Below are 22,606 nucleotides of genomic sequence, written 5' to 3' on the forward strand. Positions count from 1 at the left end.
AACACCTTGGATCGAACAAGGGAGGTGAGCATGAAATTTTCTGATGTTTTCTTGCAAAAAATCAGAAATCAAGACTGATCAAGATTAGCTACAAGGTGGAGAATGAACTAGGGTTTCTGGGGCAACAAGAGTAGAGTGATCTGAAGCAGATTTCGATCTCCTCTTTTTTCTTAGCCTTAAGGATAACCACTCCTAATCGAATTAGGAGGCTCTTAATGCAGATCTTCATAAATTCCTGTGAGCTACGAGAGCTTCCTTTACTACAGGCTACCTACACTTGGTCCAACTTCCAAGAAAACCCAACCTGCTCAAAGCTTGATAGATTCCTATTTAATGAGGGTTGGGAGAGCCACTAGAGAGGTTTGGTGGCTAAGGCTCTATCTAGGATAACCTCTGATCACTACCCTATAGAAGTAGGACAAGAACCTCTTGGTAATGGACCTAGACCATTCAAGTTTGAAAATATGTGGCTGACACACTCGGACTTCTTGCCTAAGGCTAAGGAATGGTGGAGTGAAGAGATGAGAGAAGTGAAATGGGATGGGGTTAGATTCCACAAAAAATTAAAAAGGTTGAGAGGCAAAATAAAAGAATGGAATAAGGATCAATTTGGAAGAGTGGAGGAGGTAAAAACTAGATTATTGGTTCAGATTGAGGAGTTAGATGCAAAAGAATCCCAAGGGATGATGGATGAGCAAGACAGAGAAATGAGGAGGAAATTGAAAAAGGAGTTAGAGGAGACTTTGTTGAGGGAGGAGATCTCTTGGAGACAAAAATCCAGACATAAGTGGATCAAGGAAGGGGATGGGAATACCAAATTCTTTCATGCTTTGGCTAATGGGAGAAGGAGGAAAAATTTGATACTAAAGATTGAGGTTGATGGTGTGGAGATAACCTCTCAAGAGGAGATTGCCAGTAGGATTGTGGATCACTTCAAATCCATCTTTCAAAGACCCTTAGAGAATCAGTTAATAGTAGGGGAGGAGAATTGGCCAACTTTGAACCAAACAGATAAGGGATGGTTGGAAAGAATGATTGAGGAAGAGGAAATTAAACAAGCTGTTTTTTCTATGGATAGGGCTAAGGCACCGGGTCCTGACGGATTTACGATGGCATTTTATCAGGACTGTTGGGACATAGTCAAAGAAGACTTAATTGGAGTATTTAGAGAATTTGAGGATAAACATTTTGTGAGTCTTGGAATCAATGCCACCTTTATAGCCTTAATTTCCAAAAAGAATGATGCCAGACACCCCAAAAATTTTCGGCCAATTAGCTTAGTGACAAGCATCTATAAGATTCTGACAAAAGTGCTCTCTAGAAGGATCAAAGCAGTTCTCCCCTCTCTCGTTAGCCAAGCACAAGGAGCCTTTATACAGGATAGACAAATTACAGATCAGATCCTTATTGCAAACGAGAGTGTGGAAGAGATAAGGAGATTGGGAAGGAAATGATTTGTTTGCAAACTGGACTTGGAGAAAGCCTATGACTTAGTGGATTGGAGTTTCCTGCTGGAGATGTCAAGAAGACGTGGATTTAGGGATAAATGGTGTAATTGGATAAGAGGACCTTCTGTTAGATACAGAATCGGCCCAATCAACATCAATGTATCCCTCTATTTCAAGACTTCCTCCACTCTTGTATAACGACCCACGACCAAGAGCTCCCTTCAAATACCGTACAATCCTTAGAACTACATCCCAATGTGGAACCCGAGGATTCTGCATAAACTGACTCACCACACTAAATGCAATGAAATATCTGGCCGAGTAATGGTTAGGTAGTTTAACTTACCTAACCTGCACCACTACTCAACTTGGTATTTGGTTCCATGGGTGTTTCAACTGGTTTGGCACCTTACAATCCTGTCTCCTTCAATAATTCAAGGACATACTTCCTTTGACATAGATTAATACCTTGCTTAGACCTTGCTACTTCTATCCCCAAGAAATATTTCAATTTACCAAGGTCTTTTGTTTAGAAGTGATCCTGCAGAAAGGTCTTTAGCCTATCAATCCCCAACTTGTCACTACCAGTAATAACAATGTCATCTACATATACCATCGGTAAAATCTTTCCAGCACTTGAATCATAGTTAAATACTGAGTGATCAACTTAACATGGTTTCCTGCCAAACTTCTTTACCACTTCACTGAATCTACCAAATCATGCATGAGGGGACTATTTAAGTTCATAAATGGCTTTCTCAAGGAGATCACCATGTAAAAAGGTATTCTTGATGCCAAGTTGAAATAGAGCCAATCATACATAGCAGCTAGAGATATCAAGACATGAACTGAACCAATTTTAGCAACAAGAGAGGTCTCGGTGTAGTCAATACCATACATTTGGGAATAACCTTTGGCAACCGGTCAAGCTTTCAACCACTCTACACTACCATCAAGTAAATACTTAACAGTGTAAACCCACTTACAACCTACAACATGCTTAGAAGGAGGGAACGTGGTGAGCTCCCACGTATGGTTGAGCCAAAGCTGAGAGTTCTTCTTCCATTCCATGGCGCCACCCTGGAGAGGCAAGGGCTTTCTAAACATCCGTAGGAGTAGAAATAAAAGACAACATAGAAACAAACTGGCGATGGAAAGTAGAAAAGGTGAGATATAGAAACATGATTTGAAATAGGATGAAGTGTGCAACTGCATTTACCTTTTTGCAAGGCAATAGGAAGATCAAGGTTCGAAACAGGGGGCGGGGCTGGCGTTGGAACTACTGGATCTGTCAACGGTGAAGAAGCTAGAGGAGGGAGTTGGTACATGTCGATGTGTATACACTTGGTAGATGGGTGACCGTTCAATAGGAAGCTGCATTGGAGGCGAAGACTTAGTCACAACTGGAACAAGAAGAATGGGGTCCTCAACGGGAATTAGAAGAGGAGGTTGAGAAGAAGAAACATCACCTGACCCAGAAAAAAAAAATGGAACATACTCGAAGAAAGTAACATTAGGACACACAAATGAACGTTTGGAATTGGGGTTATAACACTTATACCCTTTCTTGGTCCGGGAATAGCCAAGGAAGATACACTTAGTGGGTCATGTATCTAATTTGTCCATTTTAGGCCCAAGATTATGGACAAAGCACACACCCAAAAACCCAGGCAGTAAGAGAATACAGAGACAAGGTAGGAAACAAAATGGTGAAAGGAGAATGACCTTCAAGGATGGGTGTGGGCATCTGGTTAATAAGGAAGCAAGATGTAAGCACAACATCACTCCAAAAACGTTTTGGTACATTCATATGGTGCAAAAGGGACCAAGTAGTTTCCAAAAGATGGTAGTTCTTTCTCTCAGCCACCCCATTTTGCTGTGGGGTGTGGGTACATGAGGTCTGATGGATAATGCCATGTTGTTCCAAATACTCCTGAAATGGTGTATAAAAGTATTTTGAACCATTTTTAGAACGAAGAATCTTAATGTGTACACCAAATTGATTGCGGGTTTCAGCATAAAATTTTTTGAAAATGGAAAACAATTCACTCCTTTACTTCATAAGATAAAGCCCATCATCCTTGAATAATCATCAACAAAAATTGCTAAGTATTTATAACCATTGTATGACACTATTTTTATTTGGACCCCAAATGTTTGACTGAATTATAGAAAAATGAGTAAAGGACTCGATATACAATTATCAACCTTAGGACTAAAGGGAACATGATGATGTTTCCCTAACTGACATGACTCACAATCCAAAACAGAAAGACAACTCAAGGATGGAACAAGTAACTTAAGTGCTTTAAGCAATGGATGACCAAGTCTACAATGCCACTGAAAAGGAGAAAGAGATGTTTGAAGAGCCGTTGATGAACCACCACCACCATCAAGATAATACAGTCCACTAGCTTCATGCCTTCCACCAATCTTCATCCCCGTCTTGTGATAAAAAACACATGAATAAGTGTAAAAGGTGATGGATCAATTAAGAGACTTGGTCAACTTACTAATACACATGAGATTAAAAGGAAATTTGGGAACATACAAAACTGAGGACGGGGATAAAGAATCTATGTCAATATTATCAACACCACATATGGAAGATGTGGAACCATTAGCAAGGGTAACAAAGTATGATGTGGAGCACTGAGAAAGAGAGGAAAACACACTTGGAGTCCCAATCATATAATCGAAAACTCCAGAGTTGATAATCCATTGGGAGGGTTTGGATGCTAGACAAGCCATACCTGAATGTGCTAGGGTAGTTGTATTCCGTTGAGATGTGGCCTAGATAAACGCTCATACTCATCACGTGGGACACTCATCATCTCCTTTCCAGAGGCATCCATAGATGTAGAAGGCATCTAATCAGTTTGCTGAATATCCTATCTTAAACTATCATATCTAGCCACTGCATGATTTGCCCAAATTGAAGGTGGGCCATGTAAATCATAACAAAAATTGATAGTGTCTTTCCATAACCACAATGTGTACACCTCCTCGGGCCATTACTATGTCCTCTGCCACGAGCTCCTCTTGAATCTCGGCCTCCAATATGTCCACCACCACGACTATACACGGATCCACCACCATGACTATACAAGGGTCCACCACTACCACCACGACCGGGCTGAACTCCTCGAGCTCCACCTCTGATTCCATGACCTCCTCCCTCTCATCACTGCAAAGGCAGACCTATCAAGAGATATTAGAGTTCTTTGTAGGTCCAACAGAGATCCTTCGAAGACGGGCAAACACCTCTTCTAGAGAGGGAAGAGCAGACCTACCTAGTATCTATGCTCTCACTGGTTCATATTCAAGTTTCAGCCCTACTAAAAATCTGGTTACATTGAGTTGCTCTCTCTGTTGTTGCTGAATCTTAACATCAGAAGTGAGGGGATGGTACACATTCAACTCATTACGAAGATTCCTCATGCTAGCATAGTATTCCTCAAGACTTTGATTACCCCGCTACAGATTGAAGTACTCCTGATAAAGCTGATACACTCTAGTAGTATTGTCTTGCCTAGAGTGCAACTTCTTCCAAAATCTTCTTGGCTGTATCTAAGAACATAAAAATTCACACAAATCTTAGGTTCCATACTATTCCAAACCAGGTCATAATATGTGCATCTTCTTGTTCCCAACTTCAATCAGCAAGTGGGTAAGGAGGGTATCGGGTAACTGATACCCTTGGGTAGCGTGGGGCCCAGTATAGCGGAAAATGAATGTGGGTAAGATGTCAATTTACCCCTTTGATCAACCTATCCCTGATAAATCCTGGAAAACAAGCAAGACCTAAAGGAAAAGTAGCTTCAAACAGATCCTTACTTGTTCTATTGGAATTCTTTTCTCCTTGGTGCTAGTGGTTTCTATAAGAAGTTTTATGAATAACAGATGCACCATACTTTTAGCTCCTCTTTTCCCTTAATTATTTATAGCCAAAAATTCTCAACAGGGCACTGGAGCACAGCTTATAGGGAGGTCAGTTCCATCTCCATCTGGTACAGCTGGAGCCACTTCCTTTGATGCTACATCTGCATCACCGCTGTCATATGCCAATTCACCAAGATCTGGAGCAAATATAATGAATACACCTTCTCCTCAACAACAAACACAGCAGCAGCAACAACAACAACAGCAACAGCAACAACAACAACAGCAACAACAGAGGCAGAAGCTGATCTCACAGCTATCCCCACATCAGCAGCAGCTTCTCGCTCAACAACAGTTTAGACAATCTTCTGCATCAGGCTTAGGGCAGGTACTATTTAGTATTAGGGAAAATATTTGGATTGCAATGCATATATCAAACTGACAATAATACACTCAATGTAACGTGATTCAACTATGTTTTAGATGTATTAATTCTTTATGCTGATTGTTTTGCCTGATGTGTGACACTATAAGTGTCACCTGGAATATTGGGTACCTTGATGCTCTTTCTTGCAAGATGGTGCTATACCAGTTATTTCTTTGCTTTTGTGGTGCCTCATCAAAGTTATTGTATGTTATGGAGCATGCATCTTGATTAGAATTCCTTATTCCCGCAGTTCTGACCTTGATTTTTATTTCTCAACCTCAGTTCTCAGAGTAATGCACTTCTCTACCCAAAACTTCGGATAAATTTCTGAAACCATCCTAGGTTTTGCAAAATTTTAAAACCTCCATGAGCCTTTCTTAAGTACAAGTGATCTCTCTTTACATTTTATAACATTTTGTTACATCAAAATAATCTTAAGTGATAAAAAACAATAGGTGTCATTTTATAGGCATTTTTTTTCAAAACTATTCTTCCTTAGATTAGTTGATTGCTTAAGTAAAACACTTTGTTAATTTTGTTATGAGAGAAGTATGATTAAAGGGAGAACTTTGCTGTTTCTTAGACAGTGTCAATTTATAGGCAGTATTGTCCTTAAGAATACTTCTAGAATTATTTTTTGATCAAAAGGTAGAATTATTTATTAGAGCCAAATAAGAAGATTACAACAGGGTGGGAAGGTTCTTCCCCCCAATCACAACTTTACAGCTTTGCCCAAAACATTTAATGTCTCACAGCCTCTTGTTTAGCTAGAGTATCTGCCATCCCATTTTCTGTTCTTCTCACCCATTTAAAGGTTCAACTCCCTTGCAATGCTCTCAATCTCCCTAATGCCTATAGATCCAGGGGATTTGGGTGCTACATCTTGTCCAAGAGAGGTCATTGATATTACTTGCTAAATATTTTGTTAGAGCCAAATAGAAGTACTTCTAGAATTATGCTTCTATTTCCACTTAAAATAATATTACTTACTAAATAAAAAATAAAAGAAAAACAATGGGTTGTGAACAGAGAGGATATAATCAGTACTAATGGCAATATGTCAAGAGAGGTCATTGATATTTAAGAAATGCTTTGGTGAGGTTCTGAGACTTCCAGAAAGCTCAGAGAATGCTTCTGGGTTATCCATGGAATATTTTCGGCATCAGCTGCTCTTCTGGAAAACCTTTTTGGTAGTCCTTCTGGTTAATATTGAAAATTGCACTATGATGTACTCTTCTTTTTCTTTGTATTACTGACTTGAGTGGACTTATTTTTGTGTAATATTTGTATGTTACATCTATTTGAAACAGAAAAACTGAATATATCTCTTGTTTATCTTTGGTAGACCCAGCTGCCACAGCTGCATGATTTGCCAGGTCAGACACAGCAGAAATTTCAGCCGGTAACCTCACACTTATCTCCTCTGTATGGACTGTTTCTGTTTAATAATCAAGGTTACTTCATTCATACACATGTATTACTATTAGCCAATTCTTGTCTAGTAAAGGATTTGGATGTAGCCTGGATTTGTCTATATTGATCCTGTTTTACTGTCATTCATCACAAGTTTTTAAATAATTTTTTCACTACTTTGATCTTGGCATATTTTAGCCTAACATTCTTTTGGAGTCTTTGGTGAAACTCCTAACTGGTGCTACTAATACCCTTTGTTGCATATCACTTATTGGAGGTTCTCCTCATTGTGGTTATTTTTTATTTGATCCATTCAAAGATGCTAAGTTCATTCCCATCTATTATAAAGAAAAAAACCATCTATTTGGGGTTGTCTCTAAGCTAATTCTATCCATATGTTTTTTAATTCTTTGTGCTTATTGTTTCATGATAACTGGAGATTTCTCCTCGAAAGATTGTTGGTCCTGTTGTCATCTCACAACATTTCCCTGTGTACACTTCCAGATTATTTTAAATGTGATTATTTTTTATTCTGCCTTTATAGTTTTTTTTTCCAGGTACAATATGAAGCTTTGATTTATAGGCATGCCTTTCTTGCTAAACTTTTCTAATTCGATTTGCATATTGTTCACGGTCGCTGGACAGTTTGCTCCATGAGACATTATGGCTCTTATTTGTCATCTGACCAAATTTTGACTTAATTCTACTGTATCATGGTCACATAATCTAGAAGGCTCCATTCCAGCCATATAGCCTTATTTTTGTGAAGGAATCCTCTTTGATCTCTTTTTGACAGATTGTAGAATGAAATAGTGGCAATTCTTACTTGGGGCTTCTGCTATCAACTTGTTACAATTAGAGCCTTCTTTTGTCAGTTACTAGAGTTGCATTAAAAATTACCGTCTTAGCTCTGCTTATTCTAGGAACCCTTGGATGTTAAGGCAACAGTCCAAGATTACAAGTTTTCTTTCACCTTCCTTTGGCCTTTGATCAATGCTACATTGTTAGTGGATAACACTAGCATTAATGAATGCTTAGAGCATTTTCTAAGACTGCTATCTTCCCCAGGTACATGGGCAACATCAGATGCAATTTTCTCAGCCATTGACACATCAATCATTCCAGAGTCGGCAATTGCCTGGGCATGTTCAGCATAGCATTGGGCAAAGTCAGCTCAACCAGGGAAATCAGCTTCGGAGTCATTTGAGCCAGTTTCCTGGAACTGCTAATAGTGCATTGTTCAATGCTGCTCAGCCGTCACCGAATTCTCAGATGGTCAGATATATTTTCTCCTACTTGTATTCTTTTCTTTTTAATTTTCTTGTACATGATATCATTTGGAAAATTAGTTTTTTTGTCAATATCTAATACTGATGTTCAGAAAAGGTAAGAGTGGGGTAGAAATGTACTACATATGCTTTGCTAGAGAGATGGATTATCTTCATTTGGAAATTTAGTTTTTCTTGCACTGGATAAGCTAAGATGGTGCAATGTTATATTTAGTATCTCATACAAAGTGTTCCTCAGTTTTTCTGATATGTGTTACTAAGAGTGATAGGGATTAGAGATAGATGGATACAGCAAATGCTTTATTTTTACATGGAGAAGTAAGAAATAGTTTGTAATGGCCCATTCTAGTATACATAACCATGGCCCATGGTGTTTCTGAATTACTATGGTTGAAACATTTTTGACATAGATTGGCATTCAGTTTGAAAAGCCCATGAATCTATATTGTGACAATCAAGTTGCCATAAACATGGCCCAAAATCCAGTTTAACATGACAGAACAAAACACATGAAAGTGGGCAGTCACTTCATTAGAGGACATGTTGCAAATGGAAGAATATATCTACCTTTGGTGAGATCCAAAGACCAAGTAGCTGATTGTTTGACTAAGCATGTCTGTCCATGTTAAAAATCCTAGCAAGCTAGGCATGTATGATATCTATGTTCAGCTTGAGAGTCTAGGGGTATTTTAGCCATGCAAACTTTATTTCAAATTACATAATTACATGGAGCATTAGGAGCTTTCTTGTAATTTTCATACATCATTATATAAATAAATAAAATAGGTGCATGATTTAAGATAGATTTACTGCACTACTGTTATTCTTATTCCTCTTCTACTTCTCTTCCATTCCTTCTGTTCCCTCTTCTTTCTCTATTTTTTCTGATTAATCAACAATGATTATATCCTTATTCATTAAAAATGTAACTAATATAATGCTAGGGTCTTGTTGAATCAATCTCAACCATTGGATGCACTAATAGGAATAGAGAATGCTCCTTTGCTATGGATGATTTTCTAAGATGGTCAATTGTGGCATCAACCTCACTGGGAAGGGCTACACTTAGCATACCTTGGTCACCTCCTCTGTGGAACAGGATAGAAATGAACTTTGATGGTTGTGCTCTTGAGGATCCTGGTGATTTAGTCATAGGGGGTGCATTGTTATGAACACACCACCCGGCAACGCACGGCGGCACAGCCATAGGCAGCAGCACACACAGCGGGCCGCCTAGCGGCACGCACCGCCCGGCAGCGCCGCGTAGCAGGCTGGCAGCACGCGGCACATACCGCCCGACAGGGCGCTGCACGCACACGCCCGACACCACACGGCAGCAGCACCATGGCGCGCGACACGCACCGCCAGGCAGCAGCGCGCACTGCACGGCAGCACGCACCGCACACACGCCGGCACCGCAAGGCAGCGATACCATGAGCCGCGCGCACGCACTGCGCTGCAGCAGCACTGCACGCCCACACGCGCGGCAGGGCACCATGAGCCGCGCGCATGCACCCGGTAGCAGCAGCAGGGCGGGGCCCACGCGACAGCTCATAGGGGTGGGCCCATCCTTATCTGAATATGCCAACTCGCCACCAGCTTACCTTATCCCTTATCCCTTATCTTTATCTAATCTTATCCTTATCTTATCTTAAGTAAGAGTGAGTTACCATTAGGAGTAGGTAATTAGGAGTTTGAGTTCAAGTTGGAGTTTGAATTTAATTAGGAATTTCCTTCTGTAAGCTCCTATTTAAGGAGCTACGAATTGAAATAAAACATTATTCAGTTTTCCAGCCAAGAAAAGAGTGAGGAGAGTTTGGGTGGTCTCTTGGACAAATCACCCCAAGGGAGAGTTCGGGTGGTCTCTTGGACAAATCACCCACTAGATAGGCAAAATAGGGTCTGTGCGCAAGGCCAAGGGCAAGGGAAGATCAGAGGTTCCTGCTGTGGAACGACCCGTGACGCGATCCTACGCTTGGGCCCATAACATGCATTTAGAGATTTAATTGGGGAAGCCAAAATGGCATTCTCTGGGCTAATAGGAATTGGCAATCCACTGAAGCAGATCTTGAAGCTGTTATTCAAGGATTGAAATTGGTAGTTGTTCTGGATTTACTGATATACTGGTAAGGGGATTCTAAAACCATAATATCCTGGATGGATCATAGATAGTATTTTGTTTTTTCTTTTTTTTTTTCCATTTCTTTTGGGTGTTGAAGCTCTATGTCTGTCTTCTTTAAGGTCTTTGTGTGTGTGTGAGTGCAAGATATAGGTTTCAGGCTGTATACTGTATACCTTTCATTATTATGTCATTGTAGAATGTAGGTCTTTCTGTATAAATCTTTTGTTTTATTTCTTAGTATGATCAGTATTCACTCTTTCTCTCTCTCCCCCCTCTCCCTCTCTCAAAGAACAAGAATAAAAAGAAAAAAGAAAAAGGGAAAGATGTTTTAGGAAGTCAAAGGGGGTTCAAAGGTCTAGTATGTCTTTCTTTTGTTGCTTTAATTTTTTTTGGGCTCAAGAATATTTTTGATAGCTTCCTGCTACCATATCTATAGTCTAAGATTTATTAATATTTCTTTTGCACTTTGTATACAGGAGTAGAATTGTAATTTCCTTATTAGGCTGGCTGCACAACCCCCCTTCTAATAACCAATAAATAGTTTTAATCTTTATAATTTTGAAGTAAGGTTGAATAGATTAAGAGTTACTGCTGCTGCTGCAATACTTGATTGTGTGCCACAACTGCTCTAAGAGAGATTTATAGTTTTGGGTGTGATACCCAAAAAGTCCTATTAAGACTCTTAAGTCTATTTTGTATATGTATGTGTGTGTGTGTGTGGTATTTCTGATAGTAAACTAGAAATGCTTTGTTAAAGTTATTTTGCATTGGATTGTTTACAATCCAGTAAAGCCTTTTCTAGGAAGTTGTTTTGTGGATACACAGAGGATTAGATTGCCTATGAATAGAAGTCATTTATTGTAATTATGGCAACTCTCAATTAAGATGAGAGAGTCAAGAAGTTTAAGGTAGCTAATTAGTGTGTGGAGAATTAAGGATGTTTGATGAGTTTGATTGGTTAATCTTTTTTGAAATTGGAGAAGATCAGATTCAACTTTGGGAGGACATTTGGTTGGGATAGAGTTGTTTGGTGCACTCTCTCCATGATATTTATCCTTGACCATGTATAGAGAGGAGGTGGCGAAGAATTTTAATAAATGGGTGATAGACAATGCTGATTTCTTTCCTAGCCTTTGGAGATATCTCAAGTCTCAACTATTGGGATGTGGACTCATTTGGTGGAGGATTTTTCCTCAAATGACATGAAAACTAGATGAGTGTTGGTGGTGAACCCTAATGGTTTTCATTTGGTGAAGTTATTATTATTTTTTTTAAAGTAAAGAAAACAGAAAAACTTTTATTAAAATAAAATATGAAAGTGATTACAACCTGGTCCATGCTGAGGTCTATCTCAGCCAAGCTCTCAAAAAATATACATAATAATACAAACCAATAAGTTTACAATAATACAACTACCATCATCCATTTCCAGTATTGATCATAAATCAGCTCCAAATGAAAATCAAGATGCATATCTAAATTAGGATGAGTGAGTAACCAATCCTTAATGAGAGGCTTGATATCAGCCACAACTTTTCTAATGTCTGTAGATTTTCATTTATAAATTCTTTTTCTTTTTCTCCATGTTCCTCAACAGAATGCAAAAATTGTACTCCAATATATTTGTGACTTCTTCCAGAAAAATCTGGTCATTTCGAAAAGATCTCTTTTGGATTATCAGGTTAATGTCTAGTCCTACCAAATAATTCAGCAAAGAACCCCTAAATAAAGTCTGCTACTTTGCAATTTCTGAATGGATGTGTCTTCATGATTGCCACACATAATGCACAGTCTTGCCAAACAAAACCCCCTACTTTTCAGGTGCTTTATTGTAAGAATACTGTCAAGGTAAAGATGCCATGCAAAGTGAAGTCCTTTGACTGGTTTGTTATCTGGTAGGCAGGGACCTTCTTATTTGGTTTTTGAAGTGGTAAAAACATCAGTTTGCATGTATAATAGAACACGTGGACACTAAGGTTGTTTTTAAACTTTCTCTTGGTTTTCATATGCCTTTCTGGATAAGAACTTTATGGAAGCACCTATAAAATGGAAGGGATTCTCCATAGTTTTTTTGGTGGTTTCTTTTTACGCAGAAGCAGATTTTGTACATAAGCTGCATTAGTCACTTAAATTATTAGAAGTATTGTAGGTGTAGTTTAGAAAATTGACATGGAATCTTAATGTTAAGTTATTAACATCTCAGCACATGTTTAAATTGTCTACTTCATGTAGATGTCAAAAGCCATGAGTACCAATTTTGGGCCTTCAGAATCTGAAGAAAGAAAGTGACTCCAGCAGTCCAGCTTTGCTAGAAGCACTTCTTATCTTGATTGCTGAACACCATTAAAAAATAAGTGCTTCCCTCTCTAGCAAGACACAAGTGTTCTCCAGGAGAAATGTAAAACAATGTGGGAAGCCCTTTTCCATTTCTTTAATTTGGTTTCCCCATATCCCTAGTAGGGTTACATTGCTTTATTTGGACAACTTACCTAGAGAAGATCTTTTTTTTTTTTTTCTATTTTTGTGAAAAGGTAACTAATATGTATTAAATTACATAACAAAATCGAAGGTTGTACATGAGAGGATGCACAAAGATTCCAAGTAATATGATCAAGCAACCCAGATCTGGTTAAGAGCTGTCACCATACAAAAATACCTTCCAGACTCTAGGTTTGGCTTGACCATCTGCTAGAGATTTCAGATCCCTTGGGATCCATCATATCTGCAGTTATCTACTTATCACTGTTTCTGTCATCTCATTTAAAAAGAGGGCAAGGCCACTACCCACCCTTTGGCTTCATCTAATTGAATTAGCCTAATCTCCCTACATGGCTAAGGAGGAATGGAGTTAATTTTCTACGCATGTGCCCATTGGAAGGGCTCTTGCCTTGGCTTGTAGGGAATTGGCATTACTAGTCGCTGACTGAAGGCCCTAACAGTAGTTGAACATGACCTGAAGAGTATTCCAATAGTTCAGTTCTATCTGACCCACCTTACCTTTTAGGAAGCTATAACCAGTATATTTATGCCCTTACCTTTTTTGAGTGCTTCAATAAAGGGGGTGACAGGCAAAAAGTGAAGAATCTCAGAGCATTGATACAACACTTTGAGGAGGTATCAAATTTGAGAATAAACCTGGAGAAGAGTTGTGTGGTAGGTGTTAATATGAATGAGGGGATTATTTAGTCTGTGGCAGATTGTTTAGGTTGTTCTGTCTCCACTTGGCCTTTGCAGTACTTAGGTCTCCCTCTAGGGGCTAACTCATAAGAGAGTAGTTTTTGGACCCCAGTGTTGGAAAAGTTTGAGAAAAGATTAACTTCTTGGAAAAAGAACTACATCTCTATAGGGGGTAGAGTGACTTTATTGAGAGCTACCCTAGGTAACCTACCGGTCTATTTTCTCTCCGCTTTCAAGATTCCTAATAGGGAAGCTAAGAAGTTGGAGAGATTAATGAGAAATTTCCTTTGGGAGCCGGGGGAGGAAAAGAAAAACCACCTAGTTAACTGGGAAATAGTTTGTAGGAGTAAAGAGGAAGGTGTCTTGGGACTAGGAAGGTTAACTCTCAAGAATAAAGCTCTCTTAGGAAAGTGGTTGTGGAGATGGCCTAGAGAAAGGGAGAGGTTGTGGCACGAAGTGATAGCTAATATACATGGTAGACTGGAAAATGGATGGGATGCGGGTGTATCACGTCAAGCTACGTTGGCTTACCCATGGAAAGCAATCCAGAGTATCCTCCCCCAGTTTCTCAACCTTGTCAGGTATGATGTCAATTCCAGTACCTCTGTTTTATTTTGGGAAGACATTTGGGTGGGTAACGTTGCCCTTAAGGACCAATTCCCGTCTCTCTATTCTATTTCCCTTTACAAGGAAAAAGCTATCTCTCATTTTCTCCCATCTCCTATTTCACCCCCCTCCTTAAGTTGGGACTTTGGCTTTCGTAGAGGCTTGAGGGATGATGAACTTAACAGTGTTTCAGATCTGTTGTCCCTTCTTGGCTGTGTCTTTTTGGACCCCCTTAGTTTGGATGTGAGATTATGGTCCCCTCACCAAAAGGCTACTTCACTTGTGCTTCCTTTTTTAAATCCCTTTGCTCTTCCCAGGGACAGTGGGGTTTTCCAACCAAGGAGATATGGCCTAGGCCGGTGTGTTTGTAGAGGAAAAGGCCTTCTTTGTGTTTGTTCCCTAACTGGTATATACTTTACAGGGCTAGTGGTGAGGATATCTCTCACTTGTATCTTGTTCCTTTTCTAGTGCTATTTGGAGTTGGATTTTCTCTTTGTTTGGGTGCAGGTGGAATCTGCTGTCCACAGATTTAAGTCAACTGTTCGATCCTTCCTTTTTTGTGTGGCCTACAAAAAAAGGAAAAATAATGTGGAGATGTCTTAGAACAGCCGCCTTGTGGACAATCTGGGAAGAAAGGAAAGCAAGGGTATTTAAGGAGGAGGAAAGAAGCACTCAAGCTGTTGAGGACTGTATCTTAACTAGGGCCATTCATTGGTTAAGAACCATGAACTTATTTCATACATTTTCCTTTGATGATCTTTGGAGAAACTGGATAGCGGTGGCTAACAGCCATAAAAGGAAGGACAGGAAATCTGTAGTGTGGATGCCTCCACCTGAAGGATGGGTAAAGCTGAATTTTGATGGAAGCAACCAAGGAAATCCAGGCCCATTGGGGATAGGAGGGGTGCTGAGAGATAATGAAAGCAAAATATTAGCATTGTTTTCAGGCCCCGTGGGAATAGGAGACTCCAATAGAGCTGAGATGTTAGCGGTGGTACAAGGTATTCAGATTGCAGAACAATTATGAGTTCAGAATTTGGTAGTTGAAGGGGACTCTGAGATTGTTGTGGGATGGCTGACAGAACCAGCTTCAGCTATGTGGCGACATAGAGATATGTTAAGAAAAGTCAACTAGATCACAAGAAACATGACTGTTACCCTTCTTTGGGTGGGAAGATTAGCAAATTCCTTAGCAGATGGGTTAGCTAAGCAAGGGGCTTCAAGGGAACATTTATTTTGGGCTGCTTTGTAATTTTAGTTCTGGTTAATTCTGGTCAACTCTGTTTTAATTTGATGTAATACTTGTTAGATGAGGTAACAACTCGTGCCTCATCTTGGGTCTCCTATATTGCCTCATATTTCTGATTTAATAAATTATTTTCATTCATCAAAAAAAAAAGAATCATTCTTTTGGTAATTCCTTTGTTGTGGCCTCCTGGATGTTCTTCTGAGCCAAGGACAAAATTCGTAAAGAGAGAAATCAATAAAAGAAAAAAAAGGAAACAGAGAAACATGGAAGTTAGTTGTAACAAGACCTATGTGTAAGAGAGATGCAGCTGACAGTATTAGCTAATAGCTACTCTTTTCTCATTCTCTTCTATTTTGAGGGGATTCAGTTTCCTGTTTACATATTACTGGTTGACTATGTTTTCTTTTCTATCATTTTTAATGTATAATATATGTCTCTCTTATGCTAGGTTGTATCATACTTGTATAAGACTGGATTGTCTTTCTTTATTTTTGTATGGAAGATTCTCCCTCTTTGTCTTTTCTAACACTAATATGAATACAAATTATACTTTTACCTATCAGAAGGAAAAAATACACTCTCTCTAGGTATGACAATAAGATTAGAGCTGCAAGAGAGCATCAAATCATCAATAGGCAAGAGACAAATCTAGGAGGGTATCCTAAAACCATGGAGAACCAAAGAAGAGTTCCATCCATTTTGGGGATTTAGCATGAAAGCATCATTTCTTTTTTTTGATAAATCATGAATCTTAACCTACATTACAAGATGGGTTTAGGAATAAACCTATGCACAATTTCTCAAGGATGAACTTTCTCCATAAATCATGAATCTTAACAATGGTCAAATGTCTTAACTCTTCAGAAATATCTTTTCTAGATATATGACAACATTTCAATATATTGGACAATGTCTTCCTTTCCTTTTTTGGGATCTAAAATATAAGTGGATGTTAGGTAGAAATTTTGGATAGTTGAGTTGTTTCTTGTGACTTCTTTAGTGTTTAAATGCTTTGCAGTCATTTTTCAAATTTATTTAGAGAACCTTACCACCTAGGGCTGTAACTAGCTAAATTTCAGTGAACGATATTAATTATATTACTATGAATAAAAAAAGTAAAGTTTACGTTTTTTATAGATCGTACTGTCAAATATTGTCATTTGACTCCAATGGAAATTTGATTTTCATGAAATGGGATCTATGTACCCTTTTTTTCTTGAGTGCAGAGCAAGTTTCCAAGGGCACTTACTTAAGAATGGGCTCCAAAATCATCAGAGGTTCTTAACAGATTCTTAAATTTTTATCATTTTGTCAATGTGGGTCTCTGTGGTAGAAATTTAAACTTCTGAATATGATTGAGCTTAACTGAATATGACAGGCATCATATATTCACAAAAAGTACAAGATGAAAATCTGTACCGGATTGTGGTGGCATACTTCCAATTAATGTGACATATTACAGCTCATGAGGTTGTTAGGAATGATTTGTTGATTTCTTAGAGAAGATTACTTTACTGGAGTATGACAACATATTTTCAATGTATTTGGAGTAGAATCATTTTTGAGGACCCAGGGAGATAAAAGTTTGAATGTAAATACTGAAAATACATGGTGCTTATTATTGTTCTGTACTGGGGTAGCTTTTTGCTGTTTTTATAGTTTCTTGTATTCAGAAATGGTTACCATTTGAAGTGTAGGTAGCATATTTTGCCTCATGAAATTGTGAGAAAAAAAAAATAGTTCCTTTGAGAAGGTATGCCCTTGGATAGAGTGGAATAGGAGCAGAATACATTCTGCTAGCCCCACTTCTTTGGGATAAGGAAGAGGACATGTTAAGAGATATGACTAAAATGGAACTTTTGGGAGTTCTTTCTTTGGAAAGGTAGCAATATAGCTAGGAAATATGTTATTAGAATCTTAGTTTTGACGACTTTTGACATTTTGGTAGGATATGTTGATATGTTCTTGATTTCTTTCTAAGTTTGGGTTATTTCCCATTTGATTTGTTTCTTTTCTTGGAGTAAACTATTTAAACATGGTTTGGGTATGTCAATGAGAACAGTACCTTTGAGTTGTTATATATTATGCACTGTAATTTAGAGAAAACCCTTTCTAATTTCCATGGAGTTTATTATTCTTCTTTGATATTGGTAAATAGTTTTCCCATTTTGGAGATTATCTACATTACATTAAATTTCAGGTGGTTTATGTTATTTCAGCTTTCAAATATGACAAACATGTCAGCTGCAATGCCATCACAGTCACATTTGCCACGTATGCAGGTTAGTGTTTGGTATGTTCTAGAAGTTTAAAGGATGTCTGCTGTTCCCCTCCCCACCATATATTTGATGGAACAAATTTTGTATAAAATACCTTATCATGAGTTCAAGGAAAATCCCATTTATTGCTATTTTTTTTAAATATTAGAAACTTTGAATGACAAATATTAGTTGGAAAAATTACCATGCAAGGTGATTAGGGCTGATGTGGTGGTTTTGATAAGTAATGATGAACTTTATTGATTATAGTAAAGGAATGTTGGATACAGTATAAGGTATGTATACTTTTTTTGGTAAGAAGGAAAGAAACTACACAAACTGAGGAACAACAGGACCCAATCAATCCCAGAAAGACAGGAACATCAAAGCATTGGGATGGGGGGAGGGGGGGGAGGACCCATCCCACCAACAGAAGAACCCACTCTAGCCTTCTTTGCCAACCAGTTGGCAGCCCTATTAGCCTCTCTAAACTTATGTGAAAATTTGAATCTTAACCCTATAAGGTATGTATACTTGTTAGACTAGCTTTGCTACCTAACCCCGATAGCTATTATACAGTTAATAACTCCCCAATACAATTGTTCCCTGTTAATCCCTTGTCTAGGCATCTAGCAAGCGAGTCATCCAGACCATTTATTTTTCTATAAATCCAGTTCTATGCCACTACTAGGTCCCTTGTAAGCTGCTTGGTTTTGCATTCGCCCAAAGTATGCCAATGCTACCAATATAGGATGCTCTACCTTGGTGTTTTGAATTGACATTTGTATACTTAGAAGACATATAGGAGGTCATTTAGGGAAGCTCTCTAATTCTTTAGCTTTAGATTGACCATGTAGCTGTTCATGTGGCCCAAATTGTTGTGATGGTAACAGATATTAAAACTACTTCCATTTTGCTGCCTACACTTTAACTGTCAACTAAGAGCTTCCACCAACTTTGGAAGAAAACCAGTTAACCTGCATGGTGCCAACTGGCTGGTTGGTTAGGTCTCCTGCTGGTTGTAGCAGAGACTTGGGTTCGCATCCCAGCTGCACCTGGGTTGTGGGGGTTAATGGGTTTGGGGGATGGGCTACCCCCGTTGTGTAGCCCCTTGGAGCAAAAAAAAAAAAAGTAAAAAAAAAAAAAACCAGTTAACCTAAAAGCTTCAAGATAAGGTTACATAGTCTTATGTTATCAAACAGGAAAAAAAACTGAATTTGGGCCTTCCACGGTGCCAAATTATGTCCCAGGGTGCAATACTTGACCTGATTATTGTTGACCATGTTGTAGGACATAGTTGTCAAGGCACCTAGGCAATTCTAGGTGACAGTGGATTGCCTAGTCACCTAGGTGTTGCCTAGGCAATAGAAGTTTACAAAGAAAAATAAAACTAAATTCTAGATTAGTTCGTTAACTTTACATGCCAATTAGCATGCATATAAATTGAGAAAAAATAATATTTTCTAATAATATTAAGCTGTATATTAAAATTTATGAAAATATTGTGTATCTAAAAGACTAACATTTTAGATACACAATGTTTTCATAAATTTTAAATCAATTATCATTTTATTTTTCAACAAAATAAAATGATAATTGATTTAAAAGACTATCATTTTATTTATAAAAAAAGAGACTAACATTTTAAATAAATTAATTTCAATATTTCAAACACAACATTGTGTCATTGCAAGTATTTAATAGAGCAACTGCAAGTTAAAAATTATCATTAGCAACTGAAGAAGGTTATACTTACTAATAGAAATGTTTTAGAATGAGAGTAATGGAAAGGGAAAAAGAATGAGGGGCGAAATCCTTTTTCTAGTTAACATAAGAGGGAGAGTGTTAAAAAAACCACATCTTTCTTAATTCTTTTCCTCTTAAATTAACACATATATTAATAAGATTTAGTCTGGAATAATTTACAATAAGGTAGTGCTTTGTGATTTTTGTTGCCTGGGTGGGTGCCCAGCCAAGGCCTTGATAATCATGTTTTAGGTGTCGTTGAAATTTGAAAATCTCATTAAGACTCAAGTATGCATGCTTTATCCATGTGGGTTCACCATAATGGGTATTGGTGTGTTTCCCATTTTGATTTATGATAAAGCTGACTCTTGTATTGTCTGACAAAATGAGAAATCAGGATGAAGCTTCAATCAGGGCTTGCATCTTGCTGTTGATTGAAGTCTTAAATTTTTTTCTTTATGGCATCATATCTTGACATTAATGGGTTGACTAAGATATGCATACTGCATATATTCTTTTTCAATAGCATGTTAAGTATAGATTTGATTTAGATTATTACAATGATACTATTTTGTTATAACTTGATTTATATTTGACAATATATTTTCTGCATTCAGTTTGGTTTAACTGGTGCCCATCAGCGGAATCCTGCTTCTCAAATGATGAGTGATCCAAGTATGTATTAATTATAATTTTCTCTAAGCCTATATTTTTTAAGTTTTTCATGAGTCTAAAGATGGTGAAAGATAGCACAGACTTCCTTTCTTATGATTTATTGGTTCTTTCGAATGGGAGGGCCACCTGATCTAGGTGATTCAATGTCTACAATTAGAGCGGAGTCTGAATCTCAACTTGTGATAATCCATTGCAGTGTTTAACATGGGTACAACCAATCCTAGTATGATGCCAATGCAACAGCAGCAGCAGCATGGTGTACAAGGTGGGTTTGGAAACATTCCAGCAAATGCTCAGAATCTGCAACCTAATATGGTAGCTCTTCAGAATGCAGCAGCAAACCCTAATTTCCAACAGAGACAACAAGGTCAACAGTAACCCCAACAGCTTGTTTCCCTTCGACGTTTGATATGTTGGCCGTTGCTTGACTACTTGGCAAGCATATATGTAACAGCAGTGGCTGATTCCTGTCTCAACTGGTAGAGCACAGGGTGCAATTTTGGAATTTATCATGGTGAATGGGTTTGTAGTCAGTTGACGTGAGAGTTATCTTTTTTACTAAAACATGCCTAATCAGCTAATCGTTGTTTAGATTTTTTAGAGCTAAGGTCGATTTCGTTGTAAATTTTTTCTTTTTTTTAATGTTTTGCTTAATTACCATCTCTTGTTCCACTGTATCCTTAAAAAGTTATACCCTTTGTGTATCGTTACAAAGTTATTTTTGGCATAATTACAAAGAAATGATATAAATGTTCCTTTGCTAGAAAAAGGCTGAGCATTTGATGCATTACATATTTTTTCTCCTTTTGCTCCATTTGTTTCACCATAGAAGAAACAGTATTTTTCAACCCGAAATGGATCAGTTACATCTTTGCCTTTTAAATATTAACCTTTTCTTATCAAACCCATTTTACATGGAAACAAATGCAGCTTATGGTGCATGGTACTAGCGATTTTTCTGGGTTTGCCGTACCCACTTCCTCTCATTATTTTCACCAGATGGAAGAGCTTCTCTTGGGCTTAACATTAAGTGCCTTTTATTGATCAATAGATTTCATTAATTAGGATAATAGGATAATTACCACTCAGGCTGTATTTCCCGAGACCCCCAAATGTATTACAATGCAGTCCAAAACAAATTATCCCTGGAGACCCCTTGCTTGAGTGGAAAGTCTACCAAGCCATTTGTAGATCTTTTAATTCAAGCAAAAAGGTGGCTGCAACTTCCCTGGCAATGCTTCTAATCTCCCTTAAAAACTTGTCTATGCATCGGCATCCACACTCCTTGATTTCTGCCTTTTCAACCAAGATATTTATTACCAGCTTTGAGTTCCCTTTCTACCTTCACTAGTCTGACATTTTAATTGCTTACTTAGTCTCATTCTCATCCCATGAAATAATGCCATAATTTCTGCAAATGGAGCGTCTCCAATCCCTAGAGGACCTGAGAATATAATTTATAGCCATAAGTAAACCCTTTGCTTCCTTAATCGCACCCCACTTCCAAATAGGCTCCATTTGTTTGTGATACAAACGCCGAACTGTTGTATTTTATGTACCCCTTTTTGTGTTTGCGAGTATCTGTTTGATATATAAAGAAGTAATGATTATCAGATCAAAAATGTATTTTCTGACATTTTTGTATTCTGAAAAGAGCGAATTACTATATTTTTTTTATATATAATTTTGTATTCATTTAATAATTAACTTTTTGACCAAAATTAAGGCATAGGAGCATAAGATAATTGGAGCATTTAATGATGGACCCACACTTTACACCATTTCAAACAAATAAGATGAGTGCAAAAACAGGGTTTCATCAAAATTCAGCTTGAGAGCTTTCAAAAAAATTCAGCTTCACCTTGTTATTAATTAGGGGTTTCCATTCTTCATGGACTGGGCTGTTCATTGAAGAAGAAACTGCTATTGCTCCCCAAGTTCTTATAATGTTTTCCACTGTGTATTGAAAATCTCCATTATTTTTATCCAATGCACCACTTTTATAGTAATACTCTTCTAAATTAGGAATCCATTTTTAAAGTCCAAGCCTCCTTTCTTTCTGGAATACAGAATTTTGACCAGGTAGGTATACATCGTGGTCTTGTCCTCGCTTTCATACCACTATAAATCTCTTTTCTGCTTCTTGATCTCAATGATGAAGGATGGTTGTGGTCATTGTATATGTTGGTATAGGCTGAATGACTGTTTTGATGAGACTGGTGCAACCTGCTTGTGTTTTGGATTTGATAGGGTCAATGAGCTCAGTTTTGGAGAGGATTCAAAATCCATTCCCCTACCATAACTCGGAGGAAGC

General features: G+C 38.0%; 1 protein-coding gene across 1 annotated transcript in view; it reads left to right on the plus strand.

Moving 5' to 3' along the window:
- Positions 1-21,061, plus strand: part of MED8 (mediator subunit 8) — a 44,957-nt gene extending 23,896 nt beyond the window's left edge. Inside the window, exons 7-12 of the mRNA XM_010246144.3 lie at positions 5,413-5,718; positions 7,103-7,159; positions 8,239-8,445; positions 17,833-17,895; positions 20,235-20,292; positions 20,489-21,061. Of these exons, the coding sequence (XP_010244446.1) occupies positions 5,413-5,718; positions 7,103-7,159; positions 8,239-8,445; positions 17,833-17,895; positions 20,235-20,292; positions 20,489-20,670 (873 nt within the window). The 3' untranslated portion in view covers positions 20,671-21,061. The remainder of the gene's footprint in view (positions 1-5,412; positions 5,719-7,102; positions 7,160-8,238; positions 8,446-17,832; positions 17,896-20,234; positions 20,293-20,488) is intronic.
- The last annotated feature ends 1,545 nt before the right edge of the window (positions 21,062-22,606 follow it).

Source organism: Nelumbo nucifera, chromosome 7 (assembly GCF_055504915.1).
Source record: "Nelumbo nucifera cultivar China Antique chromosome 7, China Antique-T2T, whole genome shotgun sequence".
NCBI classification, from domain to species: Eukaryota; Viridiplantae; Streptophyta; class Magnoliopsida; order Proteales; family Nelumbonaceae; genus Nelumbo; species Nelumbo nucifera.